Source organism: Podarcis filfolensis (assembly GCF_964270895.1).
Source record: "Podarcis filfolensis genome assembly, chromosome: 5".
In the NCBI taxonomy this organism is placed as follows: Eukaryota; Metazoa; Chordata; class Lepidosauria; order Squamata; family Lacertidae; genus Podarcis; species Podarcis filfolensis.
This window is the reverse complement of record NC_139608.1, coordinates 10,763,813-10,781,536: the sequence shown is the minus strand read 5'-3', so window position 1 is coordinate 10,781,536 and position 17,724 is coordinate 10,763,813. Positions and strand designations below refer to the sequence as shown.

General features: G+C 39.2%; 1 protein-coding gene across 2 annotated transcripts in view; it reads left to right on the top strand.

Annotated features, from left to right (window-relative positions):
• PIK3CA (phosphatidylinositol-4,5-bisphosphate 3-kinase catalytic subunit alpha) overlaps positions 1-16,753 on the top strand; it is a 41,139-nt gene extending 24,386 nt beyond the window's left edge. For both annotated transcript variants that reach the window (XM_083613153.1, XM_083613152.1), the window contains exons 7-22: positions 609-694; positions 1,508-1,613; positions 1,862-2,014; positions 2,786-2,920; positions 3,229-3,353; positions 3,645-3,726; positions 4,227-4,391; positions 5,688-5,791; positions 6,559-6,730; positions 6,911-7,017; positions 7,894-8,015; positions 9,178-9,256; positions 10,058-10,228; positions 11,936-12,053; positions 12,521-12,672; positions 14,175-16,753. In XM_083613153.1, the coding sequence (XP_083469279.1) occupies positions 609-694; positions 1,508-1,613; positions 1,862-2,014; positions 2,786-2,920; positions 3,229-3,353; positions 3,645-3,726; positions 4,227-4,391; positions 5,688-5,791; positions 6,559-6,730; positions 6,911-7,017; positions 7,894-8,015; positions 9,178-9,256; positions 10,058-10,228; positions 11,936-12,053; positions 12,521-12,672; positions 14,175-14,445 (2,148 nt within the window). In that variant the 3' untranslated portion in view covers positions 14,446-16,753. The remainder of the gene's footprint in view (positions 1-608; positions 695-1,507; positions 1,614-1,861; positions 2,015-2,785; positions 2,921-3,228; positions 3,354-3,644; positions 3,727-4,226; positions 4,392-5,687; positions 5,792-6,558; positions 6,731-6,910; positions 7,018-7,893; positions 8,016-9,177; positions 9,257-10,057; positions 10,229-11,935; positions 12,054-12,520; positions 12,673-14,174) is intronic.
• Positions 16,754-17,724: the final 971 nt, after the last annotated feature.

Here is a 17,724-nt window from a genome sequence, read left to right as displayed (position 1 = left end):
TTTTGTCTGGGTGTGAAACAAATAAATAACTTGCCTTTTTGAGGTATTTACATATATTGGACAAAACCTAAGGTGCATTCTGCATTATTATTATTATTATTATTATTATTATTATTATTAATCACCATCATCATCAGTTTATTTCTCACCCTTCGGCCTGAGGTCCCAGTGATGGCTACAGCAATTTAAACATCAGTATTAAAAACAACTAAAATTACTGACACAAGAATAGGGTGGATCAGAGGTGCATCTTCAGCACATGGCGGAAACTATATATTAAAGCTGCCAGATGTACCTCTGTGGGGAGGGAATTCCACAGCTTAGAAGCTGTCACAGAGCGGTTGAACTACCAAGAGGGCTCCTCTGCTGATCTTAACACCTGAGGTGGTCTGTAGGGAATAAGTTGGTCTTTCAGATGTTTGTGGCCTAAGTTGATTAAAACCCTAAACACCAATGTGAGCACCTTGAATTGAGCCTGGAAATAAACTGACAATGCAACTATTTTAGAACAGGGGTTAGATGAGTTACTCTTGCTTGATATTTATCTTGTAACTCCTACTTCATGGTTACTTGTAGTATAGTCATGTTCATAAGCGTATTTCTTTCAGATTTATGTCCGAACTGGCATCTATCATGGAGGAGAGCCATTATGTGATAATGTGAATACTCAGAGAGTACCTTGCTCCAATCCCAGGTAAAGAATATCACTAAAACAATGAAAAGAAACCTGATGTTCAAGTTTGTAGAAACTTATTAACAATTCAGATAATTGCTTTACAGTATATGTTGTGTCTTTCTTTCCTCCATCTAAAAGTGAGTTTGGAAGTTTAGTTTTTGTTCGGATCTGATACTGTACCTTAATGTTCAAGGAATATATAGAATCATAGGATTGTAGAGCTGGCAGGTACCATGAGTGTCATGTAGTCCAACGCAGGAATCTTTTGCCAAGAACGGGGCTCAAACCCATGACCTTGGGATTAAGAGTCTCATGCTTTACCCCCCCCCAAAAAAACACCTTCCTAAATACCCTCAACAGCACTCTTCAAATACCTGAACAAGTTATTGCATAGAAGGAAGCAAAGACTTGTTTTCTGTTGCCTTGAAGGGTAGGACTTGATCTAACGGCCTTAAATTACAGGTGAGTAGATATTTGCTGAACATTTGGAGAAACTTTGTGAAGGTTAGAGCAATGGAACCTGTTACCTAGAGGGATGGTGCGCTCTCTGTCACAGGAGATTTTCAAACAGAAGCTGGACACCCACCTGGCAGGGATGCTCTCACTCTGAGTTTCCTGCATAGAGTAGTGCATTGGGGTAGATAGCTGTCAAATTAGCTTCCAATGGTTCTGCGAAAGTAGAATGCCACACTGGAAAATTCAACTCAAACTTGGCTTGGTTTACACAGAATTGCTTTAGTATTTTTTAATTTGCCATATCATTTTTAAAGCATCTTTACATAGCACTTTTGGTTAAAATCTTGGGTCAAATCCCTTTTATCTTCCTTTCAGGTGGAATGAGTGGCTGCAGTATGAGATGCACGTTCTTGATCTTCCACGTGCGGCTCGGCTTTGCCTTTCTATCTGCTCCGTTAAAGGGAGGAAGGGTGCAAAGGAGGTAAGGGTCTTGTCGTTGGATATAGTGAATACTTCTCAAATAGGGAGAATATCTCATTTGAAATTATTCTTCTGACTTATACTGTGTTGATCTCTAAACTAATGGTAACAGTTATGATTTACTTTGTCATCGTATATTTGAGTTTAAAAAAAAAAAGTCTGCCCCTGCCCTTTTAATTCCTCTATAACTGAGTTTGAAATGTGTTGCTAATAGACGAGACTAAACAGTGATTATTTGCTCTTTTTAAGGAGCACTGTCCATTGGCGTGGGGGAATATTAACATGTTTGATTACACAGACACTCTTGTTTCTGGCAAAATGGCTCTGAATCTGTGGCCTGTACCCCATGGGTTGGAAGACCTGCTAAATCCCATTGGAGTCACTGGATCAAATCCCAATAAGGTAAATGGACATTTCATGCCAATTTCTGGCTTATTTACTAACAGTTCGTTGTGTTAAATCAAGGACTGTCCAAGTGAATTCTAATGGTCCTCTGTATTTTAATAAAATATTGTCACTGTTTCCAAAATGTAACAATGGTAAACCTGTATAAACTGCAGTATTTCGGGCTATAGATGGGGGCTCACATAATTTATGCTTCTGTGCACAAAAAATAATAAATCTGTGCATGTAGAAAACTGGCATGTCGGGGAGAGGAGCCTGCTAGAACCCTTGTATCTGATATATCAGCTTTCTATATAGGAAAAATTTGCTTTCACAGAGGAGCATGCAGTTATCTGAGCCATTAGTTGCAATCTGGAGTGCTGTTCCCAAGGTTGTCAAAATAAAATGCTGTGCAATTTGTGAGGATTTTGTCAAGTGATACAGAACTTTAGGTAGCCTGAATTGTTCCATCCACAAAGGTTACAATGGGACTAATGTCTCTACCAAAATCCAAATTGAGTTTACTAAGGATGCAGCTTTGAAGAACGCAACTTTAGCAAGCTACTGTCGGGGTCTTTTCATTCTTTGACTAGCAGCAATAAAACTTGGTCTTCTGAAAACAGCTGGTGTTTCTCCTGAGACTTAAGACTAATTTGTCTGATCCTCTGCTTTTATTATTTTAAATACCTTGTATTTGCATAGCTTGTACTTGTGGAATAGTGTGCTTTATATATATATATTAAAAAAAAAAATTTAAATCATACAAGGACAAACTTCTTTTCTTCTTAGGAAACTCCTTGTTTAGAGCTGGAATTTGATTGGTTTAGCAGTCCTGTAAAGTTTCCCGACATGTCTGTAATTGAAGACCATGCCAATTGGACTATATCTCGAGAACTAGGGTTTAACTACAGTCATGCAGGACTGGTAAGGAGAATTTTACTTTCCAGGTTGCATTGTGGCTAAGAACATGCACTACAAGCTAGTTCTCACCTCACTCATGAAGTTTTATCAGATTGCTTTAGGCAAGCGACTGTCTCCCCAACCCATCAGCCACAGGGTTAAGTATTGAACAGGGTTTAATAATACAGAGTGGTTGTTAGGGCTACTGAGATGAAGTATGTGAGATGATTTAAGTATTCAAAAGGATATATATATATATATATATATATATATATATATATATAGTATTAATTGTAGTATGAACAAGTCCCCGTTGCTCTCTTTTTTTACAGAGTAATAGACTAGCACGAGATAATGAATTAAGAGATTGTGACAAAGAGCAGCTGCGTTCAATCTGCACTCGAGACCCACTGTCTGAAATAACTGAACAAGAAAAGGATTTCCTTTGGAGCCACAGGTATGACATTGGGTCATAAGTAGGACTATGAAAAGTAGGTGGGCAATCATAGGCATGACGCTCCCTGGATTGCATTTTAAGTGGGAAAGGAAAGAAACGGGGGTGAGGACACGAGGCTTGTCATCTGCCCCTAAGCTTAACCCACAAAACTTTGGCTTTTTGTGAAGTCTCCTGAAGATCTATTTGTTTAAAATCTATAACCAGCGTACTAAATAGTTCCATGTAGTAATGACAACAACACTTTAAATTTTTATTTCAAAATCCCTTCTCTTGTTGTTGGTTTTTTTGCAGGCATTACTGCGTAAATACGCCAGAAATCCTACCTAAATTGCTTTTGTCTGTCAAATGGAACTCTAGAGATGAAGTAGCCCAGGTAGTATCTCCGTTACTTATACACACTTTTAAACTGGCTACAGTTGTTAGCAGTAGCCTTGGTCAAAGACTTTCATTATAATAGCTTTCATGTTGATGAAAAAAAAAAATGGGTGGGGGGGAATATGACTTTAGTTTTGTTCTCTTACCTCTTAGTTAATAAAACATTTTTGTTGTAACAGGATCCCATAAGCTCTCTTCAGTAGTATTAGCACAATTTCCTCTTGATATAATTATGGCCCATAATTAATATTTGAAATTCATTACCCCAAGCCATGGCAGTTGGAGCTTTCATGGCAGTATACCTCTGAACACCAGTTGCTGAAAGCTAAAAGGATGAGCCCGTCATCTTCATATCCTGTTTATGCACGTCTAGAGATGTGTGTTTGCCTTTCTGCTGTTGGAAGTAGAATATTGGGTTAGTTGGAATTTCATCTGATCCAGCAAGACCATTCTTGTGTTCTCATGACTGATACAAATTCATTGTTCTCTACTGTGCAGATGTACTGCTTGATAAAAGACTGGCCTCCCATCAAGCCTGAACAGGCAATGGAGCTTTTGGACTGCAATTACCCAGATCCGATGGTGCGAGCGTTTGCAATTCGATGTCTAGAAAAATATCTGACAGATGACAAACTCTCTCAGTATTTGATTCAGCTGGTACAGGTACTGTAATCTATTTTTGTCAACTGCCTCTTAATGTATGCCATTGTGCCTGAAATTTATGCTAAGACTTTATATAACTTTTCTGGATGATGAGAATCAGAATATCTCCGAAAGGTTAAAGCTTACCAAAGTTACCACAGTGCTTGGCTGCATATTAAAGATCCTTCTGCTGACCATTGCTGATAGCTGGATAATATATTGCTGTAGCACTTCAAAGGTTGATAGCCCCCCCCCCCCAAAGAGTAATATTACGAGACAGAAATGAGCAAAGGCTCGGGCAGCATTGTAAATAATTCCACCAAGTTACCAGCCTATGGTTAGCTATATCTATGGATTTCAAGAAACAATATTTATATCTTTTCATTGCATACCCTTACAAGCAGTGATATAAAATACCGTATTTTTTGCTCTATAAGAGTCACTTTTTCCCTCCTAAAAAGTAAGGGGAAATGTGTGTGCGTTTTATGGAGCGAATGCAGGCTGCGCAGCTATCCCAGGAGCCAGAACAGCAAGAGGGATCACTGCTTTCGCTGCGCAGCGATCCCTTTTGCTGTTCTGGCTTCTGGGATTCAGATTTTTTTTCTTCTTGTTTTCCTCCTCCAAAAACTGGGTGCGTCTTATGGTCTGGTGCGTCTTGTAGAGCGAAAAATACGGTAGTGATTCTTGGCCAAGAAGATAAAGGAAAGAAGAGAGAACTAAAAGGGAGAAAAATATTTAGCATTTCAACTTTCGGGGATCTTTAAAGAATAAATTATTTCTCTTCTCCTCCTCCCCATTCCAAATGGCTCTGCCTTAGGGCATGTAGCAGCAAATAAACGCAAATGTAAACCTACAACATGGTTTATATTGTAGGTATAATCAAGCTATCTCAGAAAACTGCAGGGGACAACAGAATTAGACACAAATCATAATACAAGGGCAACTGCACTGTTTGTAAAATAAAGCAGGCAGCTTGAGGCACAGTAGTACTTTGGGCTCATTCACATATCCAGACTGAGAACTTCCTATAAATTTCTTTATAAAGGGCTAGATAGTGCTGAAGGCAAGCTGTAATTTAGAGGCTCTGGATCAGCCCTGGTCACTAGAGAGGGAGGACAATTTATATTCACCCAAAGTGAGTAGGTAAGTTATAATCTGCAAGCTTGGGTTATAGGTAAAAGGTAAAGGACCCCGGACGGTTAAGTCCAGTCAAAGGCGACTATGGGGTTGCAATATATCATGCAGAGTGGCAAAACCTTGAAGTCTTCCACAGAATATAGCTAAATGCCAATTACACTTCAATCCTCTTGTGCCTAGGTTCTGAAATACGAGCAGTACTTGGATAATCTGCTTGTGAGATTTTTACTGAAGAAGGCACTAACCAATCAAAGAATAGGACACTTCTTCTTTTGGCATCTAAAGTAAGTTTGGATTTCTACTTTAAATGGATTCCTGTTATAAAGAGATGAAATTTTGATCTTGACCATCCTGTGTTTTTATTTATTTTTTTATGTATAAAGCACTTGAAAGCACTATTATTACTAATTTTTTTAAAAAAATTGGCTTGATGTTCAGAAAGATACTGCAACTGTTTCTTGGGCTTTGGGTCTTTGCATTGCCTCGGTGATGAATGCAAGAGATTTGGTTCAGAAAGTTGATTTCTGTTTAAATCGGCAACAATATAGCATCAGGATAATAAAAATAAAAAGCTTTAGAAAACCATATATTGATTTTCATGCTGAGATGAAGAATGCAATCTTGAGTAAATGGTGTGTGTGTGTGTGTGTGTGTGTGTGTGTGTGTACACACACACTAAGACCAGTTATCTGACTATCTAAATCAGGGGTAGTCAACCTTTTTATACCTACCGCCCACTAATGCATCTTTCTTGATGGGAAAATTTCCTTACCGCCCACCAGTGCTCGATGGAAAGAGGATTCAGCTTCTGCCATAGAACCCCCTACCGCCCACTAGAATCCTGAAATGCCCACTATTGGGCAGTAGGGACCAGGTTGACAACCTCTGATCTAAATATAGAGTTGATTGACTCTCTTAAAGTTTGGGGCAGGGTTCTTTCCCATCCTTGCTTAGTGGATACTCTTTTAACTGGTGAGTCGTCCTGAATAGTTAGGGGTTTTTTTAGCAAATGATTTATTAAAAATTAACCATAAGTTATGCCTTCTTTTAGGTCTGAAATGCACAACAAAAATGTGAGCCAGAGGTTTGGTCTGCTCTTGGAGTCATATTGCCGAGCATGTGGGATGTACCTTAAACACCTAAGCAGGCAGGTAGAAGCTATGGAAAAACTTATTAACCTCACAGACATCCTTAAACAGGAGAAAAAGGATGAAACCCAAAAGGTAAATTGATAAATTTAGCACTGGATGCATTCTTCAGCACTTAGAGTTGAAATATTTCATTTAAAAGCTTTTTAAGAAAACATAACTCTTCATGCTAAAAATTGAAATTGGTCACAAACACTGCCTTCGTTCGTATTTGACTGATGAGCTCGTCAATATTTGGATGCTGTTATCCATCAGGTACAGATGAAATTCCTTGTGGAGCAAATGAGGCGGCCAGACTTCATGGATGCACTGCAAGGCTTTATATCTCCTCTCAATCCTGCTCATCAGCTTGGAAATCTTAGGTATCATCTTTCTCAGATTTCATAAATAGGCATGAATGTATCTGGAACATTTAAAATGGACAATTGCATGAAGAGCCTCCTCAGTCACCTTTTTCTAAAATCCTGTCCTCTAGCTAAAACGAGGTCACATCTTTTTAGATCCATCTTTTTATTTGTAGCTGCATCATGCTTGGAGATTGCCCTTTAGACGTGAAAAGTAATACTGCATTTTGGTTTAAGGCAGTAGAGGGGAACCACCAACCCAGATGCCAGACTTGGCCTACCAGTCCCCTCCATTTGGCCCATGAAATACACATTTTGTGGAAGCCATGCCCACCCCCCAGCCCTACACCTGACACCATACATGGCTTCAGGTGCGTAGTGAGTAAGGGCTGAGCTTCAAAGGAACAATCAGGACCTTAAAGTCCCAACTGCCCATCAGCTGGTGCGTGGTAGGAGTGCACCTTGCTCACAGAATGGGGATAATTTCCATTCTGGTGGATAGAACAACTTGTCTCTCAATCCTGTTATGTCCTAATGATGTCATGTGATTGACAGGTGCGTGTTGCTGACCATCCGTCCTATTTGGTCTGCAATGAGGCTGATCAGGATCAGCCTCAGGGAGCCAAAAATGTTCCCCACACCTGAGCTAAAAGTGGGGGTAGGGGAGTAGGGATTATTATTTGATTTTGGTTTTTTGTTCTTGTTTTTATTATGTATTTTCCGCTTTTTTATTGTATTTTTATGTTGTGAACCGCCCTGAGATCTGCAGGTGAAGAAATAATAATAATAATAATAATAATAATAATAATAATTAATAATTGGTCTATAGAAATATAATCATTTATGTCAGTTTGAAGGTGCACTCGTTTAAGCAGCTATTTTATCCTTTCATAGGCTTGAGGAGTGCAGGATTATGTCATCTGCTAAAAGGCCACTTTGGCTTAATTGGGAAAACCCAGATATCATGTCTGAGCTGCTGTTTCAGAATAATGAAATCATCTTTAAAAATGGAGATGGTAAGGAAGTATATTTCATTGTATCCTGTATGTGTTTCTTCATCGCCCTAACTATCTTAAACACCTCTATTCAATTTATACCAACTTATAAGTTATAACATCAAAGTAAAAGATTTCTTCCTAATCCTTGTGAATTTTATATTAACATCCACTGCATTCATTTTCGCCAAAAACACACACAAACCCCTTCCACTACATGGTATTAGTGAGCAATAATGCAAATGCCATCACTATGTTTACCATAGGAATATATCGTGAGGTTTAGCTGGTGATACATCACGATGCTGAAAACCAGATTGCGCCCAGCGCTAGTGCTGGCCTATCTGGCCATGACTTTCTCATTCAGGGAATGGCAGTCCCTATCTTGCTGTATGGTGATTTTGCACCAGGGGAGACAGAGCAGAGTGCTTTGGCAGTTGCACATAGGCAGCAACTATGTTCTCTTTTAGCATGGGAGGGCACATGCACACAGATTAGCAGGAGTCACTTGCTCTGTTTGCCCAGCTGAGGGAACAAACATGGCTTTTTGAGGTGCGCTCTGTTCGTGTCCAAAGAGCTTTCCTATGTAGGTTGTGGCTGACAGTGGGGGACCAGAGCACTTGGTAAGCTTTTCTGCTGTTGCCCAATATAAAGTTGTTTTATTATTATTTATTTATTAAATTTGTATACTACCCTATACCTTTATACCCTGCCTTTTCCATAATGGGACTTAAAGCAGCTTACGGATAAAAGCAAGAACCACTAAAAACACAGAAAAATTAATCATTAAAATACAATTCAGTATTGATAGAACTTAAAATATAGATATATATAAAATCTGTTTTAAACATACCAATAATTACAATATACGAGTAATTACAGTAAAAACAGCAGCACAGCAGCCCTTTAATTCCCAAAAGCCTGTTGGAACAAGAAGATATTCACCTCCATAGACTTGAAGTAGTGGACTATAATAACTTGCCCCCAATCTCTAGAATTAGTTTGATTTCACATTTTTGTCACAGGTTGTGTTTTGATTTTTTAAACACAGAGTCATTTTTTTCAATCAATAAAAGTCATTGATAACAGAACAGAGTAAGCTTATCGTGCAAAACAAAGTTGTTGAAGCTGTTTTATGCCTTCCAAAAGTTCCCAAAACCTGTGTTCACTTGCATGTTTTCAGATCTACGTCAGGATATGCTGACACTTCAAATCATAAGAATCATGGAAAACATCTGGCAAAACCAAGGGCTTGATCTTAGGCAAGTATTCATAAATATTGCTAATTCTGCCTGAAGAAGAACATATTTGGTTCAAGAGTTTGCAGAAAATTTTAGTTTTAGTATTTTCTGCTTTTCTATTGTATTTTTATGTTGTGAACCACCCTGAGATCTGCAGGTGAATTAATAGTAGTAGTAGTAGTACCCAGTGGCGTAGTGTGGGGGGTGCAGGGGGGGCCGGCCCCATCGGGCGCAACATCTGGGGATTAGGGTTAGGGGCGCAAATCCATGGGTTAGGGGGCACAAATTACTTGCCTTGCCCCGGGTGCTGACAACCCACGCTACGCCACTGGTAGTACCCAATAAATACCCATTCTATAAATGTTTTCAATTTTCTTCTCTATCTAATCAGTCAGATTACTGCTTAGCCTTGTCGTCAGTATGCAGTGAATATGTAAATGGCTACAAAATCAAGTATCGTCATGATTTAATGTTCTTGCATGTTTCCACCATTTTCCTGGGCCAGGATCCAAAAAGAAAGCATGAGAGAGCAGGCCCATTCCACACCACAAACTGCTTTCTAAACTCCTTTCTATTTAAAAAATGACTTGCCATGTAGCCTTGAGCTGCTCTTCTAGAAGTACAAGTCCAATGTTGCCCTGGGGGGCTGGAATTAATTGTGTAGTAGTTCTATAAATCCTGGCCCCGCTGGTCATCTATCCAAATGTTTTATTATTACTTAAATGTTTGATTATTACATAGAGATTTCAGTGCCTGTGTGTTTTGGTTGGTGGCCATTACGATGTCTTTTTTATTAAAAAAAAACTCGCATTGCTCTTCTAGGATGCTGCCTTATGGTTGTTTATCTATTGGCGACTGTGTGGGGCTCATTGAGGTTGTGAGAAATTCACACACAATCATGCAGATCCAGTGCAAAGGTGGCCTTAAAGGAGCACTGCAATTCAACAGCCATACGTTACATCAGTGGCTCAAAGACAAGAACAAAGGGGAAATGTGAGTTGACTTTTAATTTCCCCCCCCCCCCTTTTATTCTTTCTTTGATGGAAGCCTAAGAATATTTTGGTCCCCTTCTGTTTTAAGCCACAGTATTTTGTAACTGAAGTATGGACACATCCAGAGATTGGATTCAGGCAAGACCTTGTTCATTTCTTGCAGGGCATGTTAATGTTTTCTTGAGACAGCAAGCTCCTATACTATATCACAGGCTGCTTTTAAGTCTTCCAGGTCTCTGAAACAATTTGCTGTGTGATGCAGGAGGACACTCACGTTGCTTGAATAAGTGAAATCCCCAATGGATGAGTGGCTCACATGGTTTTCTGGATTGTGGCTGCAATGTTTAGTTATGGTTTTTAGGATGATGAAGTGGTTAGTTCACACCACCTTATAACTGCAGACATTAATGAAGCTACATTCCTAACTAGTCTTCTCCAGTTTTCTGATGGCAGAATCTGGCCACTGTATTTTCCCATGGTTTTTCACTTCCCCAAGTGATAGGAAGTTCTAAGCGCAGCTGCTACACTTGCATTGTGAGAAGCAGGTGCTCAGGACCTCTAGTGGCCTGGGGGAGCAGACATAAAATAATCTTTAAAGTAGCACCAAGATGCCATTCCAAAATGATGCTGTTGGAGCCCCATCCCTTCTTGCCCTCCAGCTGCAAGATGACATCAGCCACCAATCAGAAGTACCGTAGGTAGAATGTGTGTGATAGCTGTTACGCACCAAACATCAAAATGTATCATTCCTTATTTAGGCAAGTATCTTTTAGCCTCAGTTCCCATGAAGGAAGCATATTTGCCTGTTAACGATAACACATCACCTATAGAAAAGGTGGAAACTGGTGGTGCATCTAGGAAATCTTGGTCTCTCATCTTAATGGTCTTATAGTGGGCCCTCTGTGGAGTGATGTGTATTACTTCACTTACTTCAAGATTAGGTAAGCCAGCCCTGCTGTGTTCGGAGGCTCTCCTGCTCATTCTGCTGAGCGGGGCCCTGGATTTCTTCCCAAAACCATGCCTGGAAAGCATCACTGGTGGAAATGTCACCTGGTGCAAAACAATTGCTGATGGATTTGAACGGATTTTCTCATATTGTAACCTATTGTAAAACAAACTGCGCTTGAGTGCTGATCTGTTTCTGGGCCAAATTCAAGGTGCTGATTTTAACATTCAAAGGCTTAACCAGCCTGGATCTTGATTATCTGAGGGAATGCCTCCTCCTGTATGAGCCCTATCAACAATTAAGATTTACCACTGAAATCCTGCTAAAGATTTCATCATCTGTTGAGTCTAGATGGGACTCAAAAAGAAAAAGAGCCTCTTCTGTCATAGCCCCAGATCTTTGGAATGCCAGCCCTCAAGAGATTCACATGGCTCCATCTTTAGTTTTCTTCGAAAGACAAGTCAAAACTTTTCATTTGTTTCTTTTCTGCCTTTTGATAGTTAATTTTATAGAATCCACTGTTTTATTTGTGGCATAGATTTGGTTTCAGATTTAGATAAGGTATATTGTTGATTTTTAGTTGTAAAACTATTTTGAAAAGTGACATAAAATGTTTTAAATAAAAATACATGATGAATTCTCCCCCATCCAAAGAGGTGGCTTCCGGGAATACTCATCTACGTTGCGTGTCTGAATCGTTTTCTTTTAGAAGTCCTAAACAATGGCACCTGCAATATTTCATGTGTTCTTTGTTCTTAATAGGTATGATGCAGCTATTGATTTGTTTACACGTTCTTGTGCTGGCTATTGTGTGGCTACTTTCATACTGGGAATTGGAGATCGTCACAATAGCAATATCATGGTGAAAGATGATGGGCAGGTAAAAATGTTTACAATGATTATGCCTTTCTATGTGTAGGTATTTGGGCAATGCGGAAGCTTCCTACCATCATGCTTCTTATCTTCAGGAAACACTTTCTGCCTTTGCTTCTGATGAACCTTTTAAGCATCTGCCCCAACAGTTCTGTAGGTTGCAGAGGCATCAGGCTAAGGTACATATTCACACTAAACATTGGCCTAAAACACACCCAGTACCCCTGTGCAGCTGTGAATTTCAGTAGCAGTTTTATGGTGGTGCCTTTGGAAAGTCTGTTCCCAATACTGAACTGTTCATTGCACTTCTGAGAAATCCCAGGTTTCTTTGGAACAGTATGAAAGCCTCTGGTGCAGGGCTGTTTTGCATATTGACTCTTAGAATGAAATATCAGATCAATATGCAGGTGGGAATATTCTATTCTCTTGGCTTTCCCAGATTGCTAATAACCTAAAAATGCATTTTCTTTAAAGCTGTTTCACATTGATTTCGGACACTTCTTGGATCACAAAAAGAAGAAGTTTGGCTATAAACGAGAGCGTGTGCCATTTGTCTTAACGCAAGATTTCTTGATAGTGATTAGTAAAGGAGCCCAAGAATGTACCAAAACAAGGGAATTTGAAAGGTACGACATTTTATAGTTGAAGTTTTAATTGAAGTTTAATTGTTATAAACAGATCTTACTATATAATTAATCAGATATTATCTTGAAATACTGAAGGAAAGGGTGATGTTTCTGCAGGGGGAGGGATGATATTTTGAATGAACTAACTTTTTTATTTTTTATTGAATTTATATACCGCTCTGTACCTGCAGGTCTCAGGCTGGTTCACAGACTATCAGGGCAGTTCACAGAATACAGAACTTTGTCACTGTTAGCTTAATTTTATCTGCACAACGTGGCTCACGACTTTCATTCATACGTTATTTTATAAAAAATAATAATTGTAAGGGTTTTGAAATACAACTGGTGTAATAAAGCAAAGACAATGTAATCCTGGGGTGACTGAGAAGGTACACACTTGTTTTTACAGTGTTCTGTAGTGGTTACAGTGTTGGACTAGGACCTGGGAGACCACTGGGTGACCTTGGATCAGTCAACATCTCTTAGCCTAACCCAGGCTTCCTCAACCTCGGCCCTCCAGATGTTTTTGGCCTACAATTCCCATGATCCCTAGCCAGCAGGACCAGTGGTCAGGGATGATGGGAATTGTAGTCTCAAAACAACTGGAGGGCCGAGGTTGAGGAAGCCTGGCCTAACCTACCTCACAGGGTTGTTGTGAGGATAAAATGGGGAGGAAGAGAACCCATGTACACCACCTTGAGCTCCCTGGAAGAAAAAAAAGGTGGTATATAAATGTAATAAGTAAACAGAGAGCTCCCAGAAAAAATTGTCCACATCTAAAGAGCTGCACGCATGAGGGTTTTGAAAGCATCACACACACTCCAAACACATTTTCTCCAAAGAGGTTTTCCCTAAACACCATGGAATAAACCACAAGCCATGGGTGTGGGGTTATTGGTTTGTGTACTGGGGGTTGTTCTTATTTTTATTAGGTATTTTTAGTTTTTATCATGTGTTTTTATGTTGTGAACCACCCTGAGATCTACATATGCAGGGTGGTATACAAATTTAATAAACAATACTCCTAGAATGGGAAATTGGCATGTTCCTCGTCATGTATATCTCAGAACATGTAGCCTATAACCTGTAATAACTGGGGCCAAGCAGAACAGGAAATGCATGACTAATGTGCACAAATTATTTGATTCTGGATTTAGTAGTTTAAAAGGCTTTGTGTCCTTCATTTCCAGGTACTCTACTTTTAAAATGCCTATATTTCCAGAACATCTTTTTTGAGAAAGCTAAATACAGTGAGCGGTATGGTTTTATGTTGAAAAGCATTGCACAAATTATTTTTTCCTCAATGGGAAAATAGTTTTCTTTAATGCCACATAATAAATGTTGATAGCCTCATGGCCTTTTCTGTTGATGGCATCATGGCCTTTTCAACTGTAAAGGTCAACTAGCAGCTGTTTTTATGTACCGTACTCCTTTTGTTTCATGATCCTCAAAAACTGTGGCATAGGTCTGATTGATATATTTTTTTCTTTTTCCTCTCCAAGGTTCCAAGAAATGTGTTATAAAGCTTATCTAGCAATCCGGCAGCATGCCAATCTTTTCATAAACCTCTTCTCCATGATGCTTGGTTCTGGAATGCCAGAACTACAGTCTTTTGATGACATTGCATATATTCGCAAGACTCTTGCATTGGACAAAACAGAGCAGGAAGCGCTGGAGTATTTCATGAAACAGATGAATGATGCTCATCATGGTGGCTGGACAACAAAAATGGACTGGATCTTTCATACAATCAAGCAACATGCCTTGAACTGAAACAAAAATGAATGTGCTGAAAAACTGATAACCCATTTTGTGGCTGTTTCACTGCACTGTTGGCAGTAAACTTTGGTTGCATCTTAATTGCACAAACCATGAACAGCATTTGAACTTGCAGCAAGATTAAAAAACAACAACCTCAAAGCTATTTAAATACGTTAAACAGGGTTTCGGAACACTACAGACTGTGTATTACAAATACAACTTTTCCTGTATGTACAGTCATGTTATGCCTTAAGTCCAGGAAGGTATACTTCAGTGATTTGTTTGATTGATTGGGGAATCTGTGCCGAGCATTAAAACCAGTCGTTCACATGTTCCAGTTGGTCTGGTGAAAATTGGGCCCATGTAGGTTTGCAAAAGAAGGAAAGCTTAGCAATATTAATTGCTCCTAAGAGTTTTCCTCTCCCATGAACTCCAGTCAGTAAATTAGAGAAGATCGTGCCTTCATACATAATGTCAGATATAATTGGTGGATTTTAGAGTAGCAATTTTCTCAGTTTTTATTTGACTATTTCAAACAAGTTATTAGGTATAGATCTTAAGATTCTGCTGGACAGTATTAGTAGGGTTTCAATGATTACCTCTCCCACCACCTCAAAAGTCTGGCTAGTGGGGGAGGATTGGGTTTAGTGCAACACTTTCAGATTTGATTTTTTTTTTCTAACCTAAACCTCAGTACATTTTTTCATGCATGTTTTTCAGAACCTAAAAAGAGGTGAGTTATTAGAATTAAAGATTATTTTTATAAAGGTTATTTATATAACAGAAGCTATTAATATATAATACTTCCTTACATTGATTTGTCCAGTTTTGTCATTTTAATTCTGTAGATCATTTCTCTTTCTAAGAGCCTACTTGTATAAGCCGCTAGGCTGATGTTGTGGTTTGTAGGATCATATCTAAAGATCCTTGTGCTGGTCTGGGGCACGAGTTGTCCATGTGTTCTTAGACGTGACTCTAAAGCCCTACACCAAGCTCACCTCTGGCAGGAGGGGATTAGGAACTTTCCAAGAGGAAGCTTGGTAGAGCAGCATAGGTGCACCCCACTATTTAGTACGCTGTTTAGTTGCACCAGCACAAACTTATATACCTGTGGTTGACCCTCTATGACAAGGCTAATTTGTTTGCTTGGAAGCGTTTTTCTGTTGAAATCTGTGGGATCCTTTTCCAAGTAAACACACTTTAAAGACTAGAATGTCCAACTCCATTGTCTACAGCTTTCTCATGTTTTGATAGTGAGTTTAAGTCAAGCAACAGACCCTTGCTGAAATTCAAATTTGACTTGGCAGATCAATGGTAATCCTTGGCGTGGGACCAGGTAGATCAGTGGGAATGCAAAGACTTTGACTTTGTCTAAGTGCTCCCAAGGAGCAACATTCTCTTGCAAAACCTCTTTGATTGGCTTTCAGTACTCTTGTTCAGCATAATCAGAAGAGAGACTTGCATGGATTGGGAAATGAGGGGAGGGGAAGATGCGTACCCTTCACCCTCTGCTTTTTCACCCAGTGCTGGCACACACAGATTAAGATCAGTTATTGGAAAAGCTTTTGCTTCCACTAGTAACTGTTTTTACTTCCAACGGAAGTATAAGCAGAAAGCTTTTACTTCCAGTGGAAGTATAAACAGAACGATAGCTTGTAACAAATGCCTCCAGTGCCAATGTCAGCTCTGGTATTTTAGGGTGGAATGAGGCCCCACATGTCTTCCTTCAAATACTATCTCAGGCAATACTCTTCAAATGATATGCTGGGCATTTTGTTAATCCTGGACTTTGGAGTCCATCTCTGTCTTAGCCCTCTTTCTTGGACTGTTAAACAGAAGCTGCTTAATTGCAGTAACTAACATACTAGAAAATCACTGTATTTTCAATCCGATCATTAAATGGTCCTTTGTACTGCAAAAGAGACAATAGTCCATAGCATGCAGAGCTAGCAACCAATATTTTATACGTGTGTGTGTGTGTGTGTGTGTGTGTACATACATATATATATACATATATATATCTGTATATATCTGTCTTTAAAACAACAAAACTGATACAACTAGCAGAACCATTGGTACAACGTATGTCTTTTTTAATAAGGCCAGGTATTTTGAGCCCGGGATATGTAAGGTGCCATTTCTTCCATATTAATGTTATTGTCTCACAGCATCTGAAAATGTTTCAGAAATTTGGATATTTGATTTCACTTGCCTTTTCTTCTGTCCTTCAAATCTAGGTATTACTTGGAGTGCAATACCAGTTTGAACATAATTTGCTGACGTTAGGTCATTATAAATAAATTTGTATAGACTTAATGGACAAGAGGCTATGTTTCTTCAGCAAGATAAATATTAAGTAGGCTGCTTGTTGTTGTTGAACTTGAAAGGGGAAAAACCACCCACCATGCGGAGTATTCTTATTTTTGTGGATACAGATTTGCAGCTGCAGAGGTAACATAACTGTTACCAGGCAGCCCTGGTAAAAATTACAAATACACTCTTCTTGAAAACTAATATCGATACATATGATGCCAAGTGGGTTTGTAGAATGAAAGCCAAGGCTAGACTGGTGGAAATAGGGACATATGAATTGTCTGAGTTGAGGTGGAGAGAAGACTGTTAGCCAAAAGGCTCACTGGTTCCCAGCCAATGTGCTTGTTTTCTTCTCTATGTTGCCTTGTATATGATTGTCATAGATAGATAGATAGATAGATAGATAGATAGATAGATAGATAGAGTGGTACCTCGGGTTAAGTACTTAATTCGTTTCGGAGGTCCGTTCTTAACCTGAAACTGTTCTTAACCTGAAGCACCACTTTAGCTAATGGGGCCTCCTGCTGCTGCCGCGCTGCCGGAGCACGATTTCTGTTCTCATCCTGAAGCAAAGTTCTTAACCTGAAGCACTATTTCTGGGTTAGCGGAGTCTGTAACCTGAAGCGTATGTAACCTGAAGCGTATGTAACCCAAGGTACCACTGTAGATATAAATGAATGACTCTTAGGCTATAGTCAACAGTTTTGCAGCTTTTGGGGTTCTGCTCACTTGGGAATAATGATAAACTTAATACTGTGATATTTTTATAAGAACATAGACCCTGTCTTATAACAAGTCAGTCAATGGATCCACCTAATTCATTATTTTTTATGCGAATAGGCCAGGATTTCTTTTATTGTCCTTTCTTGAAACACCAGGGGTTGAATCTGCAAACTTCTGCAAACAAATCATGTGTTCTACCACTGAGCAGTGACCCTTTCGTAATCCATATCCTACTCCTTTAGCAATTGTAATATA